Below are 21,442 nucleotides of genomic sequence, written 5' to 3'. Positions count from 1 at the left end.
AAAATTTCATGATACAGTATATCGCTCAAGCTGTTGTCTTTTGCTTGCTTGTCTGAATACAAGGTTCTCATATTGTCTCACCAGCTTGCACAGATGCTCTTCCAAAATTGGACATAGACATTATTGTTCTTAGCAAATCTCAAAATAAAAAGCACAAAAAAGGAAGCTTGCAAGTAGTACAAGCGAAGTAGCAGAACGGCCACCAGAAGGGATATCGGAGAAGACGTGATGTAGACACAGGAGTGGAACTTCAACACTGCCCCTCAGTATTCACAAAGGATGACAGGTAGGTTTCAATTTCCAGGTAGGAAAAAACTGTGTTGAATGACGGAGCGTATTACAAGGAGCCGCTTCTTTTGTGACCAAAACCCCCCCCGACATTGCAACACCATGCTACGCTCCATCAGCCCTGTTTGCTTATTGTCTGTAGACCCCGAAAATGTGGTCGGAGGCTTCCTATGGAGGGTGTGACGTAATTGCGGAGCTTCCGGAGGCATGCAGAGACCAAATTGAGCTCCGGTATGCCTCGCGCCTCCTATTGACATTAACATGCTGGCTGTGCTCTGTTTGCATCACTTTCAATGGGGGATTTTTATTATGAAGCCGAACCATAAATTCCACTGTTGTGGTTAATCATTATTGTAGATAGCTTCACACATAGGTGAGCCCAGCTACCTAGAGCTTCTTAGGGCTAGGCGTCCCGCTAGCGGGAAACTGGAGGACGAGCTATTCAAATAAATAATCATAAAAATGATGGATATTTTAACATTTAGGTACATACAAGTGTCTTATATCTCTGGATAAGAGCGTCTGCTAAATGACTTAAATGTAAATGTTATATCGGTTGAAAGCTTAAAGTCTTGTTCATCTAACTGCACTGTCCGATTTACAGTAGCTATTACAACGAAAGCATGCCATGCGATTGTTTGAGGACGGCGCCCCACATCAAAATATTTTTCCACCGGCACAGGTTTCATAAATTCACAAATAGTGATTAAATATTCACTTACTTTTTGAAAATCTTCCTCTGATTTGTCATCCAAAGGGTCCCAGCTATAACATGTAGTGTCATTTTGTTAGATAAATCCCCAAAAGTCTGTTTAGTTGGTGCCATCGATTTGAGTAATCCATTTGTTCAACATGCAGAGAAATGAATCCGAAAATCTACACCTAAACTTTGTTTCAACAAGTCAAAATACGTTTCTATTTATTCCTCAGATACTATAATATTTCTTACGGAAATAAGTATGTTCAATAGGAAACCGATTTTAGCAGGTGCATCTTGTCTTCATGGCGCACGCAAACACAAATTTCGAAGACTGTGTCCCTGTACTAAAACTGTTAGCATGCTAGCTAATCCAAACAACACATATTGCATGGAAAGTCTGTAGAATATGCTTTGGTAACTAGCTAGCTGGCCTAGTTGGTGACATAACAAAAACCCCAGTTAACGTTTGCTAGCTAGCGAGCTACGTTTGCGTACTAGCTACAGTTACCCAGAGCCATATGGCTCCAACACTGGGCTAGGTAGCTGGCAAATGCTAGTTAGATAGCTATCTACCTATGCTAAATTCATGTATCCCCCCTAAAAAGTTAAACAAATTGCATGGAAAACATACTTTCTCTCTCCTGTCTTGATGTTTCGTCTCATCTACGAACACATAGTTTTTTTCATACAGAAAACTGAAACAGAAGGCATTTGAACCCAGTCTGGCACAAACAGAAGATTCATGTGGGAGACAAGCCTCTACACGATCTATATACACACGTACCATTTGACACATATAATTAAATTATACAAATATTTTGCTTCTAAGTAGCCATTTTCCTTTTATTACAGGCTTTATCTAAAGATTCCGCAAAACGTAAAATACACAATAGACAACAAACAAAAAATCTGTTTATCCTCATCGCTAAGCCACATAACGCCAGGGTATATCTGGTGTGCTTTCTGGAATAAGAGCAAGCGTATATATCATGGTAAAAAGGGCAACAGAGGATGAAATTAGTTTCATTCTCTATTTCTTCAAGGTATTGGATTAAACTTGGTTAAGCTTCTCTAGTGTCCGTGAGTTATTTACTCAAAATTAGAACCTAACAAAGGTTAACCTAGTTACATATACTTTCCTCTTCCATTTCACTACAATACCGACCTGTTTCAATACGCACGGGCAATATTCCTGATCTTACCTGTGACCATAGCTATCTCTTGCTTTTTCATAATAAATCTCTTACAAACAAGTGTATTTATTCTCCCACTTGGATCGCACTTCCGCAAGCTTGAAGCTTGAAAATGAGAACCAGGTTTTCAAGATGGGAAATGTAATGTACTGTATAAGTGTTGTACATTTAGTGCAAACCTGGCCATTTCTAACAAGCAATCGTTGGTACACTACTGTAATTACATATCGCAATTACTACCAGATACATCTTGTTATTACATTGTAACTATGAGTCGTTACAGTGAACTACACTAATGTAATAAGGACTACCTAAAAATATTACTTAGAACTCTGAGCTTTGGCAAAAAAAAAAAAAGATGTTAGCATTGTCAAAAATGTAGCAAATGAGGCACACTGTTGACCCTACAAATGTATTCAGTCTGAAAGGTGGCAAGTCTAATGGTCACTTTATGAATGCTGTAGTCTCGTTCTTAACTGATGTCTAGATATTGAGCTAGGTAGGAGATTGTCTTTTCCTAATGCTAACAACCCTGCTAAAAATCTGATATTTGGTTCTTGGTAACGGCCGGACGGCTCATGAGAAGATGCAGGGAGTGTGTTGTGTACCTAGAAGGTGATTTTTTACATTTTCATCGACATTGGTGTCATATTGGCTTTATATATGACAGGAGGGAGATTGTTATTTAACATCAAGCTTCAATCAAAGCTTACTATTGTCGAACAATCGGACAGATGTGTAAACTAATGTCAATTAGGCTAAGGACTTGTTATAACCTTTGAATGACATTTACGTGGCGTCATAACATTCTCATTGACTTTACTTGAATGGCCTGACCCCAATACCCCCTGACAAAAAGTGTTTCAGTTACTCAGTCAACCCCATGGTGTTGGAATTCTCTGCAGGTCAGTTTGAAACTTCAGGATCTTGTTTCTTTGGAGGAATTTAAATGTTCGATTGACTCGCGTTACTGAGGAATGTGATTGTTATTAGGATTTCAAGCGGTGGTACATATGATTGAGTTTACCTATGATGTTTGTATGTTTCTGTATGTAATTGTAATGTACGTGTGTCTACATCTGAAAGTTGTTACGTCTGATATTGGTCTGAATATTGTCCCCCTGCTGCTGCTGTTGGACTAAGTCTCTCTTGAAAAATAGATTTAATCTCAATGAGACTACCTGGATAAATAAAGGCTAAATAAACAATGAGATTACCTGGATAAATAAAGTCTAAATAAACAATGAGACTACCTGGATAAATAAAGTAAGTAAATAAAATATAGAGTCTATATTTTTCTTCGATCACATGCAATCGACAATATGACGTTATTGTGACGTGAAACACAGATTTATTTCCACTGCAACACTGCCATCATGTGCAGGATTGACAAAGCGATCAATTTATCAGATAATAGAAAATCGGCAGCTTCTAAAAAAATGTTAGACTCACGAGCCTCCTAACCACGCAAGCTTACATGAATGGTTCGCTGCCCGGATATCAACCATTTTGGGATCAGCGGCTCGTAGGACCAGGCGGCTCGTGAGGCTACAAAAAAAACGTCTCACTTACACAGCACAAAATGGAAAAACTAAATGGATAGCAATTAACTAAAAATCAATACAATCTTACAAGGAGAAATGTTGGAAAATGGTCTTACCTGTGTAATGTCTGTCATCTTCAAAATGGACACACGGTGGAAGAACGAAACAGAGAATTGTGTTAGTTTCTATACACATACAACACATAGTGGATATAGTGCTACTTTATATCTTACTGTAAACAGAGCCATACACTAACAGAGCCATACACTAACAGAGCCATACACTAACAGAGCCATACACTAACAGAGCCGTGACCTAACAGAGCCATACACTAACAGAACCATTCACTAACAGAGCCATACACTAACAGAGCCATACACTAACAGAGCCATACACTAACAGAGCCATACACTAACAGAGCCATACACTAACAGAACAAATCCAGAATTGGTTCTGGTAAAAATGTACATCAGTTAGAGTCCTAAGATCCACTTTTTGATCAAAGCACTATATCGCTTTAGTATCTTTACTCACAGTGGCAGACGGGTTTGGGAGAGTCCCACTTGCCCAGCTTGTTGCAGTGTGTTGAGTTCCTGCCGACCAGGATGAATCCTGGCAGACAGCTGTACTGCAGTACCGTCCCCTCCACTGGGGGCCCCAGGGGCAACTCGGATACACGCCCGTTCTCCAGAGACGTCCACACCCGCGGGCACTGTAGTACTAGGGGGATGGAGGGATAGATCAGGGTTAGAGAGGGTATGGGTGAGAGGGAGGAAGGGAGGGGTGAGGGAGAGAAGGGGGGGATCAGGTTTAGAGGGGGGTATGGGTGGTGAGAGGGAGGAAGGGAGGGAGGGGTGAGGGAGAGAAGGGGGGGCTCAGGGTTAGAGGGGGTATAGGTGAGAGGGAGGAAGGGAGGGGTGAGGGAGAGAAGGGGGGGTCTCAGGGTTAGAGGGGGTATAGGTGAGAGGGAGGAAGGGAGGGGTGAGGGAGAGAAGGGGGGTCAGGGTTAGAGGGGGTATGGGTGAGAGGGTGGAAGGGAGGAAGGGAGGGGTGAGGGAGAGAAGGGGGGGTCAGGGTTAGAGGGGGTATAGGTGAGATGGAAGGAAGGAGGGAGGGAGGGAGGATTGACGGGGTTGGGGGTGCAGGAGAAAATGTATTCCTCAGGTTTTAGGTTCTAATATGCTTCCATAACGCTACTGTATCATTCACCCTGTACTACAATACGCAAGTGGGCCTGCAATGAATTTTCTAAAAGAGAGAAAAACACAGAAAAGATAACTAAAGAGTGGAACACAGTGAGTCGACAGGGGGTTACGGTGAGTCGACAGGGGGCTACGGTGAGTCGACAGGGGTTACAATGAGTCGACAGGGGTTACGGTGAGTCGACAGGGGTTACGGTGAGTCGACAGGGGTTACGGTGAGTCGACAGGGGGTTACGGTGAGTCGACAGGGGGTTACGGTGAGTCGACAGGGGGCTACGGTGAGTCGACAGGGGGCTACGGTGAGTCGACAGGGGTTACGGTGAGTCGACAGGGGGTTACGGTGAGTCGACAGGGGTTACGGTGAGTCGACAGGGGTTACAATGAGTCGACAGGGGGTTACGGTGAGTCGACAGGGGGCTACGGTGAGTCGACAGGGGGCTACGGTGAGTCGACAGGGGGTTACGGTGAGTCGACGGGGGTTACGGTGAGTCGACAGGGGGTTACGGTGAGTCGACAGGGGGTTACGGTGAGTCGACAGGGGGTTACGGTGAGTCGACAGGGGGTTACGGTGAGTCGACGGGGGTTACGGTGAGTCGACAGGGGGTTACGGTGAGTCGACAGGGGGTTACGGTGAGTCGACAGGGGGCTACGGTGAGTCGTCAGGGGGCTACGGTGAGTCGACAGGGGGCTACGGTGAGTCGACAGGGGTTACGGTGAGTCGACAGGGGTTACGGTGAGTCGACAGGGGTTACGGTGAGTCGACAGGGGTTACGGTGAGTCGACAGGGGTTACTGTGAGTCGACAGGGGGTTACGGTGAGTCGACAGGGGTTATAGAGACGTAACATCGTTGCCATGAAAAAGCTGCATGCCTTGGGTGGATAGCAGTGGAGTATGTGAATGGATGTTAGAGGGCCTTACCTCGTTCAAAAAGGAGTGATCCCCCTGTTTGAAGGGGCTGAAAGTAGACAGTACGCACGATGGAGAAAGATGGGTCAAAGCAGAAAGAGATGGAGAGTTTTTGAGTAACCTTGACCTAGACTAGACTTTTTGGCCTTTCTAGGGAGTTTTTCCTAGGGAGTTTTTCCTAGCCACCGTGCTTCTTTCACATGCTTTGCTTGCTGTTTGGGGTTTTAGGCTGGGTTTCTGTACAGCACTTTGAGATATCAGCTGATGTACGAAGGGCTATATAAATAAATTTGATTTGATTTTGATTTGACTTCCGTTAGCTGCCCAATGCGAATGCCTAGGCTTTAGCTCTTTGGGCTAACACAGTCTTGTGGTGCACAGGAGACCCAGTCTGTCACACGTGGAAGCAGATATATAGATATATGGTCAGTTATGGAGTGTATTAGAGTAGAAGAGTTACTCACAACATTTGCTGCGCTGGGTGAGGTCAGTCCAGGTACCGTTGGGGAGACACTTCCTAACATTGGGTCCTACGATCACTCTGTTCCCTCTGCAGATGTACTCAATCTCATAATCCAGAGGTAACACCTGCACACTGCGGATCTGGACACACACACACACACACACACACACACACACACACACACACACACACACACACACACACACACACACACACACACACACACACACACACACACACACACACACACACACACACACACACACACACACACACACACACTCATAACGTGAGATAGGGAGCTGTATCTGTTGAATAATTGTCATCTACATGTGTGACAATCTAGTACAGTAAATAAACCTGCGTCCCTTACCTGCTCTTGGGTCAGTCCTCTGTACCTTATCCCTCCATCTCTGGGAGGACGGATGATCGCACAGCCTCCTGGGAACAAGAAGAGAGACACACCGTCAGAGAAACAAGAAATGAGCAGGACATGATGAGAGCCAACCAGTCAGCCAGCCAGCCAGCCAGCCAGTCAACCAACAAGTCAGCCAGCCAGTCAGCCAGCCAGCCAGCCAACCCTGTCCTCTGGCTTGGTTTCAAAATGGCTCTCTATTCCCTTTATAGTGCACTACTTTTGACTAGGGTCCATAGAGCTCTGGTCAAATGTAGTGCACTATGGAAATATGGTGACATTTTGGGATGCGACCTATCTGTTAGATCTCTCTGTATCTGTTAGTCTCTTAGCCTTTTCTTCCTGTAAACACTGTCAGTACCTGCCTGTGGCCACTAGGTGCAGCTCTATGCCTACTGACTACTTATCAGACCTCAATCAATCTTTTCATGATTTCTCGCCTCTTTTTCAACCGTATTGGAGGAGGAGATTCAAAGTCCCACCCCTGTGACCTTTTCCAATGGGTTGTGAGAAGGAGGAGTGTTCTCTGGAGCATTAGTCAGGAAGTCTCAGCTGCTTCTCCATGTACTCCATGTTAGCCTGTGCCTTCTGAAACACAGCCTCCAGTTTATCAACCGCTGTCTCCATTTTGAGTAGTTTACGTTCTGTCTTCTTCTCCTCCAAGCACCCAAACTCACTTTACTTGAATCTGAAGTCAAATGTCTACTGTTTGCTGATGATCTGGTGCTGTTATCCCCAACCAAGGAGGGCCTACAGCAGCACCTAGATCTTCTGCACAGATTCTGTCAGACCTGGGCCCTGACAGTAAATCTCCGTAAGACAAAAATAATGGTGTTCCAAAAAAAGTCCAGTTGCCAGGACAACGAATACTAATTCCATCTAGACACCGTTGCCCTAGAGCACACAAAAAAACTATACATATCTCGGCCTAAACATCAGCACCACAGGTAACTTCCACAAAGCTGTGAACGATCTGAGAGACAAGGCAAGAAGTGCCTTCTATGCCATCAAAAGGAACATGAAATTCAACATATCAACTAGGATCTGGCTAAAAATACTTGAATTAGTTATAGAACCCATTGCCCTTTATGGTTGTGAGGTCTGGGGTCCGCTCACCAACCAAAAATTCACAAAATGGGACAAACACCAAATTGAGACTCTGCATGCAGAATTCTGCAAAAATATCCTCAGTGTACAACGTAGAACACCAAATAATGCATGCAGAGCAGAATTAGGCCGATACCCGCTAATTATCAAAATCCAGAAAAGAGACATTAAATTCTACAACCACCTAAAAGGAAGTGATTCCCAAACCTTCCATAACAAAGCCATCACCTACAGAGAGATGAACCTGGAGAAGAGCCCCCTAAGCAAGCTGGTCCTGGGGCTCTGTTCACAAACAGACCCCACAGAGCCCCAGGACAGCAACACAATTAGACCCAACCAAATCATGAGAAAACGAAAATATAATTACTTGACACATTAGAATTAACAAAAAAACAGAGCAAACTAGAATGCTATTTGGCCCTAAACAGAGAGTACACAGTGGTATAATACCTGACCACTGTGACTGACCCAAACTTAAGGAAAGCTTTGACTATGTACAGATTCAGTGAACATAGCCTTGCTAATGTGAAAGGCCACCGTAGGCAGACCTGGCTCTCAAGAGAAGACAGGCTATGTGCACACTGCCCACATTGCTTTGGCAATGTTAACATATGTTCCATGTGCCAATAAAGCCTTTCAATTGAATTGAATTGATTCATTGAGATCAGAGCCGCAATAAAATGCCTTTGTCTAGTGAAGGAGATAGTACACAGATGGGGGAGGTAGACAGGCTCTGATGAACACGTCAACAAACAAAGTCATGTCAACTGAGGACCGAATTCTCCCTACTTGACAGGCTTATTACACACCTACACACACACACACACACACACACACACACACTATATCACACACCTATACTATATCACACACCTACACTATATCACACACACACACCTTGCAATACAACACAATTAGGCTATTTACATGAATGCAATAATGCTAGCTGATTAACATTGTAGCCTAGCTTCACACTGTTGCTGTATAGGCCTAGCAGATATAACTGGATGTAATTCTCATTGGAGTGATGTCACTGCTGCCATCCACATCATAGTATATTGTTCTCTCATACATCTAAATGTGGGTATTCCAGCTCCTGTGGTTGTTAGCTGATTAACGGTGTAGTCTCTCTTGGTTCACACTATTCAACAGCCAGTGAAAAATCAGAGCGCCAAATTCAAAACCACAAAATGTCATAATTCAAAGTTCTCAAACATACGACTATTTTACACCATTTTAAAGATACACGTCTCCTTAATGTAACCACATTGTCCGATTTCAAAAAGGCTTTACGGCGAAAGCATAAAGTTAGATTATGTTAGGACAGTTCCAACACAAGAAAAACCACACAGCCATTTTCCTAGCAAGGACAGGCGTCACAAATACCAGAAATTCAGATAACATTATGCACTAACCTTTGACGATCTTCATCAGATGACACTCCTAGGACACCATGTTACACAATACATGCATTTTTTGTTCGATCAAGTTGATATTTATATCCAAAAACAGCCTTTTACATTGGCGCGTGATGTTCAGAAAATATTTTGCCTCCAACACTGCCGGTGGATCAGCACAACAATTTACAAAAATACTCATCATAAACGTGGATAAAATATTAAACTGTTATTCAAAGAATAATAGATGAATATCTCCTTTATGCAACAGCTGTGACAGATTTCAAAAAAGCTTCACGGGGAAAGCACACTTTGCAATAATCTGAGTACTGCGCTCAGAAAAATACACTAGGCAATACAGATACCGCCATTTTGGAGTCATCTAAAATCATAAATTGCATTATAAATATTCACTTACCTTTGATGATCTTCATCAGAAGGCACTTCCAGGAATCCCAGGTCAACAATAAATGTTGTTTTGTTCGATAAAGTCCATAATTTATGTCCAAATAACTCCTTGTTGTTTCCGCATTCAGTAAGCTACTCCAAGTGTAGGAAGCGCGCCGAAAATTTCACGACGAAACGTCAAAAAAAGTTATATTTACGTTCGTTCAAACATGTCAAACGTTGTATAGCATCAATCTTTAGGGCCTTTTTAACTTCAATAATATTCCAACCGGACGATTCCAGTGTCTTGAAAAATGTTTTGGAACACAGCTAACACTCACGTGAATGTGCGCCAATGAAGTCATGTCCTTTCCTGAGTAACAACTTCCAACTTCCTTTGTTCGCTCTCTGATTCATCATAGACGCATCAAACAAATTTCTAAAGACTGTTGACATCTAGTGGAAGCCTTAGGAAGTGCAAAATGAACCCTAAGTCACTGTGTGTTCGATAGGCAATGACTTGAAAGGACTACAAGCACCAGACTTCCCACTTCCTGGTTAGATTTTTCTCAGGTTTTTGCCTGCCATATGAGTTCTGTTATACTCACAGACACCATTCAAACAGTTTTAGAAACTTCAAAGTGTTTTCTATTCGAATCTACTAATGATATGCATATTCTAGTTCCTGGGCCCGAGTAGTAGGCCGTTTAATTTGGGTACGTTTTTCATCCGGCCGTGAAAATACTGGCCCCTACCCTAGAGAAGATAACAGTGTAGCTGGAAAACTAGCTATAGGTTTTGTCTACTAGACAACAGCCTGTGTCCTCTCAACAGGCCAAATAGCATCATGTTTCTCACATAGAAACGTAATCCAGAATCTAGATTCTGTTTCTATGATTTCGCATACATCTGAGTGTTGCTGTGGGTATTCTGTCTGTTCTGCTGTGTTGTAACTGCCTCTCTATACCCCAGCTCCCTGAGGACGTGTGTGTGTGTGTGTGTGTGTGTGTGTGTGTGTGTGTGTGTGTGTGTGTGTGTGTGTGTGTGTGTGTGTGTGTGTGTGTGTATTTGTTTTCCTACACTATTAGGACCCCAATGTCCTAATAATCCAACTTAATATAACAGTATATAACAGGAAAACAAGAACTTTTTTGAAACATCAGGACTTTTTTTCAGGACCTGAATTTGTTCAAATGCTATTTTAAGCTTAAGGGTTTAGGGTTTAGGTTTAGGGCTATTTTTATTAGGCAAAAATGTACACTACAAAAGGTACAGGAATGTCCCAAAAACACAGCTGTGTGTGTGCAGTGATGGAAAAATTACCAAATTGTAATACTTTAGTAAAAGTAAATGTACCTTTATTTGGGGATCCCAAGTGGCACAGCAGGCTAAGGCACTGCATCACTACAGACCCTGGTTCAATTCCAGGCTGTATCACAACCAGCCGTGATTGGGAGTCCCATAGGGCGGCGCACAATTGGGTTAGGGTTTGGCCGAGGTAGGTCGCCATTGTAAATAAGGTTTTTTTGACTGACTTGCCTAGTTAAATAAATAAACAGAACATTTATTTTTATTTAACCTTTAACTAGGCAAGTCAGTTAAGAACAAATTCTATTTACAATGATGGCCTAGGAACAGTGGATTAACTGCCTTGTTCAGGGGCAGAATGACAGATTTTTACCTTGTCAGTTCGGGGATTCGATCTAGCAAAAATGACTTAAGTAAAAGTGAAAGTCACCCAGTAAAATACTACTTGTGTCACGTCCTGACCATAAAAAGCTTTTATTTTCTATGGTAGAGTAGGTCAGGGCGTGACAGGGGTTTTTGTCTAGTTTATTTATGTCTTTGTTGGTTCTAGTTTCTTTTTTCTATGTTGGGGGTTTTGTCTAGTTTATGTATTTCTATGTGGGGTTCTAGTTTCTGTAGTTTCTATATTGTTTTTTGGGGGATGATCTCTAATTAGAGGCAGCTGGTCATCGTTGTCTCTAATTGGGGATCATATTTAAGTTGCTGTTTTTCCCACTAGGTTTTGTGGGAGATTATTTTGAGGTAGTGTATGTTTCACCTCTTCGTCACGGTTTGTTATTTTGTTTAGTAGTTTATTTTGTATGTCTTGCATAGTTTCACAGTTAAAATAAAATGTGGAATGATACACACGCTGCGCTTTGGTCCCATTCTTCAGACAGCCGTGACAACTTGAGTAAAAGTCTAAAAGTATTGACACTGATCCCGTAGAGGTTAATCGTATAATAATGTGTATAATAATATCTATAATATAATAGAAGTTTAAAGTATTAGTGTAGTAGTAGTGTAAAGTAGTAGTGTGACGCAGAAATGGAATATCCAGCAGAGGTTGGTATTAAAAACTATAGAGTAATATTGTTAGGGTAGACTACAATGAAAACATTGTCTTCTAGTAAGGAGAGAATAATCATGGTTTGGTTTCTTTTATTTTCATAACCTTACGATGGGTGACAGTGATGAAAACATTAATAAGGAGGGTTGATGTACATTCAATGAGTGTTGACAGTATGTGAATGGTAATAAACTCAGTAAAAAAAAAAACGTCCCTTTTTCAGGACCCTGTCTTTCAAAGATAATTTGTAAAAATCCAAATAACTTCACAGAGCTTCATTGTAAAGGGTTTAAACACTGTTTCCCATGCTTGTTCAATGAACCATAAACAATTAAATGAACATGCACTTGTGGAACGGTTGTTAAAACACTAACAGCTTACAGACGGTAGGCAATTAAGGTCACAGTTATGAAAACTTAGGACACTAAAGAGGCCTTTCCACTGACTCTGAAAAACACTAAAAGAAAGATGCCCAGGGTCCCTGCTCATCTGCGTGAACATGCCTTAGGCATGCTGCAAGGAGGCATGCAGATGTGGCCAGGGCAATAAATTGCAATGTCCGTACTGTGAGACGCCCAAGACAGCGCTACAGGGAGACAGGACGGACAGCTGATCATCCTCGTAGTGGCAGACCACGTGTAACAACACCTGCACAGGATCGGTACATCCAAACATCACACCTGCGGGACAGGTACAGGATGGCAACAACTGCCCAAGTTACACCAGGAATGCACAATCCCTCCATCAGTGCTCAGACTGTCCGCAATAGGCTGAGTGAGGCTGGACTGAGGGCTTGTACGCCTGTTGTAAGGCAGGTCCTCACCAGACATCACCGGCAACAACATTGCCCATGGGCACAAACCCACCGTCGCCGGACCAGACTTGACTGGCAAAAAGTGCTCTTCTCTGACGAGTCGCGGTTTTGTCTCAACAGGGGTGATGGTCGGATTCGCGTTTATAGTCGAAGGAATGAGCGTTACACAGAGGCCTGTACTCTGGAGCGGGATTGATTTGGAGGTGGAGGGTCCGTCATGGTCTGGGGTGGTGTGTCACAGCATCATCGGATTGAGCTTGTTGTCATAGCAGGCAATCTCAACGCTGTGCGTTACAGGGAAGACATCCTCCTCCCTCATGTGGTACCCTTCCTGTAGGCTCATCCTGACATGACCCTCCAGCATGACAATAGCACCAGCCATTCTGCTCGTTCTGTGCATGATTTCCTGCAAGACAGGAATGTCAGTGTTCTGCCATGGCCAGCGAAGAGCCCGGATCTCAATCCCATTGAGCACGTCTGGGACCTGATGGATCGGAGGTTGAGGGCTAGGGCCATTCCCCCCCAGAAATGTCCGAAAACTTGCAGGTGCCTTGGTGGAAGAGTGGGGTAACATCTCACAGCAAGAACTGGAAAATCTGGTGCAGTCCATGAGGAGAAGATGCACTGCAGTACTTAATGCAGCTGGTGGCCACACCAGATACTGACTGTTACTTTTGATTTTGACCCCCCCTTTGTTCAGGGACACATTATTCGATTTCTGTTAGTCACATGTCTGTGGAACTTGTTCAGTTTATATCTCAGTTGTTGAATCTTGTTATGTTCATACAAATATTTACACATGTTAATTTTGCTGAAAATAAACGCAGTTGACAATGAGAGGACGTTTCTTTTTTTTGCTGAGTTTATGCTAATGAATGTATTTTTTAGCACTCTAATGATGCGATACTTTAGTAATACAAGGTACAAGGTTAAATAATGAGTAGAGTGGTAATGGAGACTACTGCGCCCGCTGCATTTGGGGGGGGGGGGGTGCGATGCAAGCCTTAGCATCTTCTTCAAAAGAGCAGTAACCAATCCACTTGAAAGCAATCGGATCAGGAAAATGGTACATAGCGGTGTATGGCCTAGATCAAAAGTGGTTCATAGAGGTATGGTTGTTAAGGGAGACGTAGGAGACCACATCTCAAACAACTTTTTAATAGATGCCAGGGATAAAACATCACTGATCCCTTATGCTAAAGAAATGTTTTGTTTCCAATCCAGGAGAATGGGGGTAGTATTTTTTTTTTCTATCTCTCTTTGAAATGTTTCCCGAGGCTATGGTTTTTAGGAGAGATCAGTGAGTGAAATTCTGCAGTGTAGTTAGTATAAAAGGTATCCGGATTAGGCAGTAAACTACCAAATTAAATAAGTCCTGGCCATTTCTGTTTGTTTTTACCATATGGTTTACCACACACACACACACACACACACAACTTACTGGTCATGAATATGGGTTAGTGCCGAGGTATTTTAAAGGGGCACAGTCACACATGGGATTTTCAGATATTTTTATTGTCTGAGTTTAATTGAACACATGAATTAATTTTGATTTAAAAAAATGTACTGGAGAAACTTACTGTGAACCTGGGACACGAAATGTATGAAATGATTGACTGTTTTTAGATAATTGGTCTAATAGAGAAAGAGACGCTTCTTTGAAGGGTTTGAATGACCTCTGACCTCTTTTCTGACATTCTAGTGTGGTTTGACCGCCCTCACTGGAAAGCCGAGAGACATTGGATGATGAATTTAAAGTCATTTGTAATGATGGATAATTACGGAGACGGTTATATTTAATATTTCTATGTGTAATGGATGGATAGTCCTGTCTCTAGTCTATGTTTCTATTCCTTGAATCAAGTTATGGGTACAAATCTTTTCTTTATGGAGTTATTATGGGTAGTGATTCTAATCCGATTTTGTTATTTTAATTTGTTTTGTTTTATTTCTCATCAGTAGTGTTGTTGTTTTTTACACATTAGTCACTATGGTGAGTCGTGTCAAAATGGGGGAATTACCAGTCTTTTGAGGGTTTTGGATTGAAGTTTAGACACCTTGAGTGATATGTTGGGATGTATTGAGTGATATATAAAGGACTGTAATGTTGCGTTGTTTGTTCTGTTTTGTTTAGATAAATCTCACCAGATTGGGTCTGCTGGATGATCGGGATAATTTCCTGACCCTATGACTCTGCGATGAGGTTGACAATGTGATAAGGGGAGTATAACCAATTTGGAAAAATTGTTTCAACAGAATGTGTTGTTATTCTCTTTGACGTTTGTTTAGAGATTTGTAGTAATATTTGTCCGAAGTAATAATTTGTCATGTTGTCTGGATTTCCTGAATCAGAAATGAACTGAGCTGTTGTTCTGATCTCTTCTTGTGTGTGGTGTTAAAGTATGTAATGATGTTTGAATTCATATGTTCCTTACCCCCTTCTGAGATTGAATTGCACTATATGAAGGGTTGAAACTCAATGACAACAGAGGTCATTTACAATTGTAATGTACTAAGTGTAAGAAAGCATTTTATTTTCCCTCGTGTTAATGCTTGTTTAAGGAAATGCTTGTAAGCCATTTTCTATTAGGCTACCTAATACTGATACTTAGTCTCAAAAGGGAGGAAAAGCAGTGGAAAATTACATCATTAGTCATACTATCCTGTGTTTTACTGCTTGGTGTTTTACTGCTTGGTTTTACTGCTTGTACCCTTTTACTTATACACTTTTCTAAAATTCCCATCAAGCTGATGCGGAACACCTGCTCCAATATCCAATGATGGGCGTGGCGTGAAATACAAACTCCTCGAAAATCTGAAAACTTCCATTTTTCAAACATATGACTATTTTACAGCATTTTAAAGACAAGACTCTCCTTTATCTAACCACACTGTCTGATTTCAAAAAGGCTTTACAACGAAAGCAAAACATTAGATTATGTCAGGAGAGTACCCTGCCAGAAATAATCACACACCCATTTTTCAAGCTAGCATATAATGTCACAAAAACCAAAACCACAGCTAAATGCAGCACTAACCTTTGATGATCTTCATCAGATGACACTCCTAGGACATTATGTTATACAATACATGCATGTTTTGTTCAATCAAGTTCACATTTATATCAAAAACCAGCTTTTTACAATAGCATGTGACGTTCAGAACTAGCATACCCACCGAAACTTCCGGTGAATTTACTAAATTACTCATGATAAACGTTCACAAAAAACATAACAATTATTTTAAGAATTATAGATACAGAACTCCTTTATGCAATCGCTATGTCAGATTTTAAAATAGCTTTTCGGTGAAAGCACATTATGCAATATTCTGAGTAGATCTAGTGAACCCTGAAAAGAGAGAGAAGCTCTGCAGTGAGGTGGAAAGTTACTACGGATATTGCAGGAGTTTCCTCTTGTCTCTGTATCTAAGATAATTGTGTAGTTTGAGTAATTATCGAGGTGAGCTAGCCAGCCGCGACGCGGCGCCAGACTTAGTCAACACACCTAGTCATCATTAACCCACTGCTAGCTAGCCAACCGTTACCGACTAGCAGCGCTGCAGATACTAATACTTTACAACGGAACGATTTGACTAGTGCAGTGTTAGCTAGCTAGCTACTTAGTTGACTTTGTCATAGCTTGATAATTGTGTAGTTTAGTAATTACCGAGGTTAGCTAGCCAGCCATCGAAGTTAGCTAGCCAGCTATTTCCGTCCCCCGCGACGCCATTTTTCCTAACCCAGCCAACTATTACCGACGAGCAGCATTGTAGAAACTAAATACATTACAAGGAACGTCTTGATTAGTGTTATGTTAGCTAGCTAGCTACAAAGTTGCTTTGTATCAAGACATGGTGTAGTACTGAAACTATCGAGGTTACCTAGCCAGCTACACGTTCAAAGTCAACAACGCAGCCACTGCTAGCTAGCCTACTCCACCAGCCAGCAGTACTGTATCATTTTCGTCATTTTAGTCAATAAGATTTTTGCAACGTAAACTTAACTTTCTGAACATTCGAGACGTGTAGTCCACTTGTCATTCCAATCTCCTTTGCATTAGCGTAGCCTCTTCTGTAGCTTGTCTACTATGTGTCTGTCTATCCCTGTTCTCTCCCCTCTGCACAGGCCATACAAACGCTCCACACCGTGTGGCCGCTGCCACTCTAACCTGGTGGTCCCAGCGCACACGACCCACGTGGAGTTCCAGGTCTCCTGTAGCCTCTGGAACTGCCGGTCTGCGGCCAACAAGGCTGAGTTTATCTCAGCCTATGCTACCCTCCAGTCCCTAGACTTCCTGGCGCTGACGGAAACATGGATTACCACAGATAACACTGCTACTCCTACTGCTCTCTCCTCGTCTGCCTACGTGTTCTCGCATACCCCTAGAGCATCGAGCCAGCGGGGTGGTGGCACTAGAATCCTCATCTCTCCCAAGTGGACATTCTCTCTTTCTCCCCTGACCCATCTGTCTATCTCCTCATTTGAATTCCATGCTGTCACAGTTACCAGCCCTTTCAAGCTTAACATCCTCATCATTTATCGCCCTCCAGGTTCCCTTGGAGAGTTCATCAATGAGCTTGATGCCTTGATAAGTTCCTTTCCTGAGGATGGCTCACCTCTCACCGTTCTGGGTGACTTTAACCTCCCCACGTCTACCTTTGACTCATTCCTCTCTGCCTCCTTCTTTCCACTCCTCTCCTCTTTTGACCTCACCCTCTCACCTTCCCCCCCTACTCACAAGGCAGGCAATACGCTTGACCTCATCTTTACTAGATGCTGTTCGTCCACTAATCTCATTGCAACTCCCCTCCAAGTCTCCGACCACTACCTTGTATCCTTTTCCCTCTCGCTCTTATCCAACACTTCTCACTCTGCCCCTACTCGGATGGTATTGCGCCGACCCAACCTTCGCTCTCTCTCTCCCGCTACTCTCTCCTCTTCCATCCTATCATCTCTTCCCTCTGCTCAAACCTTCTCCAACCTATCTCCTGATTCTGCCTCCTCCACCCTCCTCTCCTCCCTCTCTGCATCCTTTGATTTCCTCTGTCCCCTATCCTCCAGGCCGGCTCGGTCCTCCCCTCCTGCTCCGTGGCTTGACGACTCACTGCGAGCTCACAGAACAGGGCTCCGGGCAGCCGAGCGGAAATGGAGGAAAACTCGCCTCCCCTGCGGACCTGGCATCCTTTCACTCCCTCCTCTCTACATTTTCCTCTTCTGTCTCTGCTGCTAAAGCCACTTTCTACCACTCTAAACTCCAAGCATCTGCCTCTAACCCTAGGAAGCTCTTTGCTACCTTCTCCTCCCTCCTGAATCCTCCTCCCCCCCCCCCCCCCTCTCTGCGGATGACTTCGTCAACCATTTTGAAAAGAAGGTTGACGACATCCGATCCTCGTTTGCTAAGTCAAACGACACCGCTGGTCCTGCTCACACTGCCCTACCCTGTGCTTTGACCTCTTTCTCCCCTCTCTCTCCAGATGAAATCTCGCGTCTTGTGACGGCCGGCCGCCCAACAACCTGCCCACTTGACCCTATCCCCTCCTCTCTTCTCCAGACCATTTCCGGAGACCTTCTCCCCTACCTCACCTCGCTCATCAACTCATCCTTGACCGCTGGCTACGTCCCTTCCGTCTTCAAGAGAGCGAGAGTTGCACCCCTTCTGAAAAAACCTACACTCGATCCCTCCGATGTCAACAACTACAGACCAGTATCCCTTCTTTCCTTTCTCTCCAAAACTCTTGAATGTGCCGTCCTTGGCAAGCTCTCTTGCTATCTCTCTCAGAATGACCTTCTTGATCCTAATCAGTCAGGTTTCAAGACTGGGCATTCAACTGAGACTGCTCTTCTCTGTGTCACGGAGGCTCTCCGCACTGCTAAAGCTAACTCTCTCTCCTCTGCTCTCATCCTTCTAGACCTATCTGCTGCCTTTGATACTGTGAACCATCAGATCCTCCTCTCCACCCTCTCCGAGCTGGGCATCTCCGGCGCGGCCCACGCTTGGATCGCGTCCTACCTGACAGGTCGCTCCTACCAGGTGGCGTGGCGAGAATCTGTCTCCGCACCACGTGCTCTCACCACTGGTGTCCCCCAGGGCTCTGTTCTAGGCCCTCTCCTATTCTCGCTATACACCAAGTCACTTGGCTCTGTCATATCCTCACATGGTCTCTCATATCATTGCTATGCAGATGACACACAATTAATCTTCTCCTTTCCCACTTCTGACAACCAGGTGGCGAATCGCATCTCTGCATGTCTGGCAGACATATCAGTGTGGATGACGGATCACCACCTCAAGCTGAACCTCGGCAAGACGGAGCTGCTCTTCCTCCCAGGAAAGGACTGCCCGTTCCATGATCTCGCCATCACGGGTGAGAACTCCCTTGTGTCCTCCTCCCAGAGTGCTAAGAGCCTCGGCGTGACCCTGGACAACACCCTGTCGTTCTCCACTAACATCAAGGCGGTGAGCCGATCCTGTAGGTTCATGCTCTACAACATTCGCAGAGTACGACCCTGCCTCACACAGGAAGCGGTGCAGGTCCTAATCCAGGCACTTGTCATCTCCCGTCTGGATTACTGCAACTCGTTGTTGGCTGGGCTCCCTGCCTGTGCCATTAAACCCCTACAACTCATCCAGAACGCCGCAGCCCGTCTGGTGTTCAACCTTCCCAAGTTCTCTCACGTCACCCCGCTCCTCCGCTCTCTCCACTGGCTTCCAGTCGAAGCTCGCATCCGCTACAAGACCATGGTGCTTGCCTACGGAGCTGTGAGGGGAACGGCACCTCCGTACCTTCAGGCTCTGATCAGGCCCTACACCCAAACAAGGGCACTGCGATCATCCACCTCTGGCCTGCTCGCCTCCCTACCTCTGAGGAAGCACAGTTCCCGCTCAGCCCAGTCAAAACTGTTCGCTGCTCTGGCACCCCAATGGTGGAACAAGCTCCCTCACGACACCAGGACAGCGGAGTCAATCACCACCTTCCGGAGACACCTGAAACCCCACCTCTTTAAGGAATACCTGGGATAGGATAAAGTAATCCTTCTAACCCCCCCTTAAAAGATTTAGATGCACTATTGTAAGTGGTTGTTCCACTGGATATTATAAGGTGAATGCACCAATTTGTAAGTCGCTCTGGATAAGAGCGTCTGCTAAATGACTTAAATGTAAATGTAAATGTAGATAGCCCGGCCATCATGGCTAGCTATTTTGACACCCACCAAGTTTGGCACTCACCAAACTCAGAATTACTATAAGAAAAATTGGATTACCTTTGCTGTTCTTCGTCAGAATGCACTCCGAGGACTTCTACTTTACACCCAATGTTGTTTTGGTTCCAAATAATCCATAGTTATATCCAAATAGCGGTGTTTTGTTCTTGCGTTCAAGACACTATCCGAAGGGTAGAACATTTCAAAATATTCCATTACCGTACTTCGAAGCATGTCAAACGCTGTTTAAAATCAATTTTTATGCGATTTTTCTCGTAAAATAGCGATAATATTCCGACCGGGAGTCGTTGTTTTCGTTCAAAGACTGAAAATGTAAAATGGACCCTTCACGTTCACGCGCGCACCCGTGTCATTGTTCTCAGATCGATCACTATCCAAATTCCCTACTGTTTTTCGCCCAGGAGTAATAACCAGATTAAATCGGGTACGTTTTTTATCCAGCCGTGAAAATACTGCGCCCTATCCTAAACAGTTTAAAGAATAGTCTCTTGTCTTGGTGTGACAATCATAAGACTGGGCTTACAGCTAAGAGACGTTTGGGTGCAACCGCAGCATGTGAAATCCCGTGGGTTTACTATCTAAAGAAAGTCACATGTATGGAACCTTGCAGAAAGGATATTTGTTGTTGTGAATGCAGTTAGACGGTTGAGCCCTAGTGCTATCAACCTTGTGCTATCTTAAGTTTACACAGACAACGAATTACCTTTTACACACTATCTACTGACTGCCACGTATACAGAAAGGGGTTGTATGTGTCTTCTCTATAAAAGCATTGAACCGGCACTGTTCGTTGAACTTTTCAACTATGCACTGTTGAGTGAATAGTTGATTCTCCATTTTTGCAAATCTTATGATAAAGTGTTGTTTGAAAGAATCTGCAGTCTCTCTTCCCGTTGATTAGAAATTCCACGACAGAACTCTACAGACAATTCCTTCAACCTTATGGCTTATTTTTTGCTCTGACATGCACTGTCAACTGTGAGACCTTATTAGACAGGCGTGCTCCTTTCCAAATCATGACCAATCAATAGAATTTACCACAGGTGGACTCCAATCAAGTTGTAGAAACATCTCAAGGATGATTTCGCTTCGTCATTATGGGGTATTGTGTGTAGAATAACAAAAATATTTAAGCAATTTTAGAATAAGGCTGTAACGTAACAAAATGTGTAAAAGTCAAGGGGTCTGAACTCTTTCTGAATGCACTGTATAACAGGGTATATAACAGGTTATATAACAGGGTGTATAACAGGGTATGCATGAGTATAGGGTATATAACAGGATGTATAACTGTATATTATAGGGTATATAACAGGATGTATAACAGGGTATATAACAGGTTATATAACAGGGTGTATAACAGGGTATGCATGAGTATAGGGTATATAACAGGATGTATAACTGTATATTATAGGGTATATAACAGGATGTATAACAGGGTATA

At 43.5% G+C, this 21,442-nt stretch overlaps 1 protein-coding gene across 1 annotated transcript in view; it reads right to left on the bottom strand.

The window, feature by feature from the left end:
- Positions 1-21,442, bottom strand: part of LOC106570681 (gamma-aminobutyric acid type B receptor subunit 1) — a 281,759-nt gene that overhangs the window by 174,777 nt on the left and 85,540 nt on the right. The window contains exons 3-6 of the mRNA XM_045695041.1: positions 6,671-6,738; positions 6,299-6,437; positions 4,260-4,445; positions 3,842-3,859 (exon numbers count right to left, since the gene is read on the bottom strand). Coding sequence (XP_045550997.1) covers positions 3,842-3,859; positions 4,260-4,445; positions 6,299-6,437; positions 6,671-6,738 — 411 coding nt within the window. The remainder of the gene's footprint in view (positions 1-3,841; positions 3,860-4,259; positions 4,446-6,298; positions 6,438-6,670; positions 6,739-21,442) is intronic.

This window comes from Salmo salar, chromosome ssa14, assembly GCF_905237065.1.
Source record: "Salmo salar chromosome ssa14, Ssal_v3.1, whole genome shotgun sequence".
NCBI lineage: Eukaryota > Metazoa > Chordata > Actinopteri > Salmoniformes > Salmonidae > Salmo > Salmo salar.
This window is presented reverse-complemented; position numbering and strand designations above follow the sequence as displayed.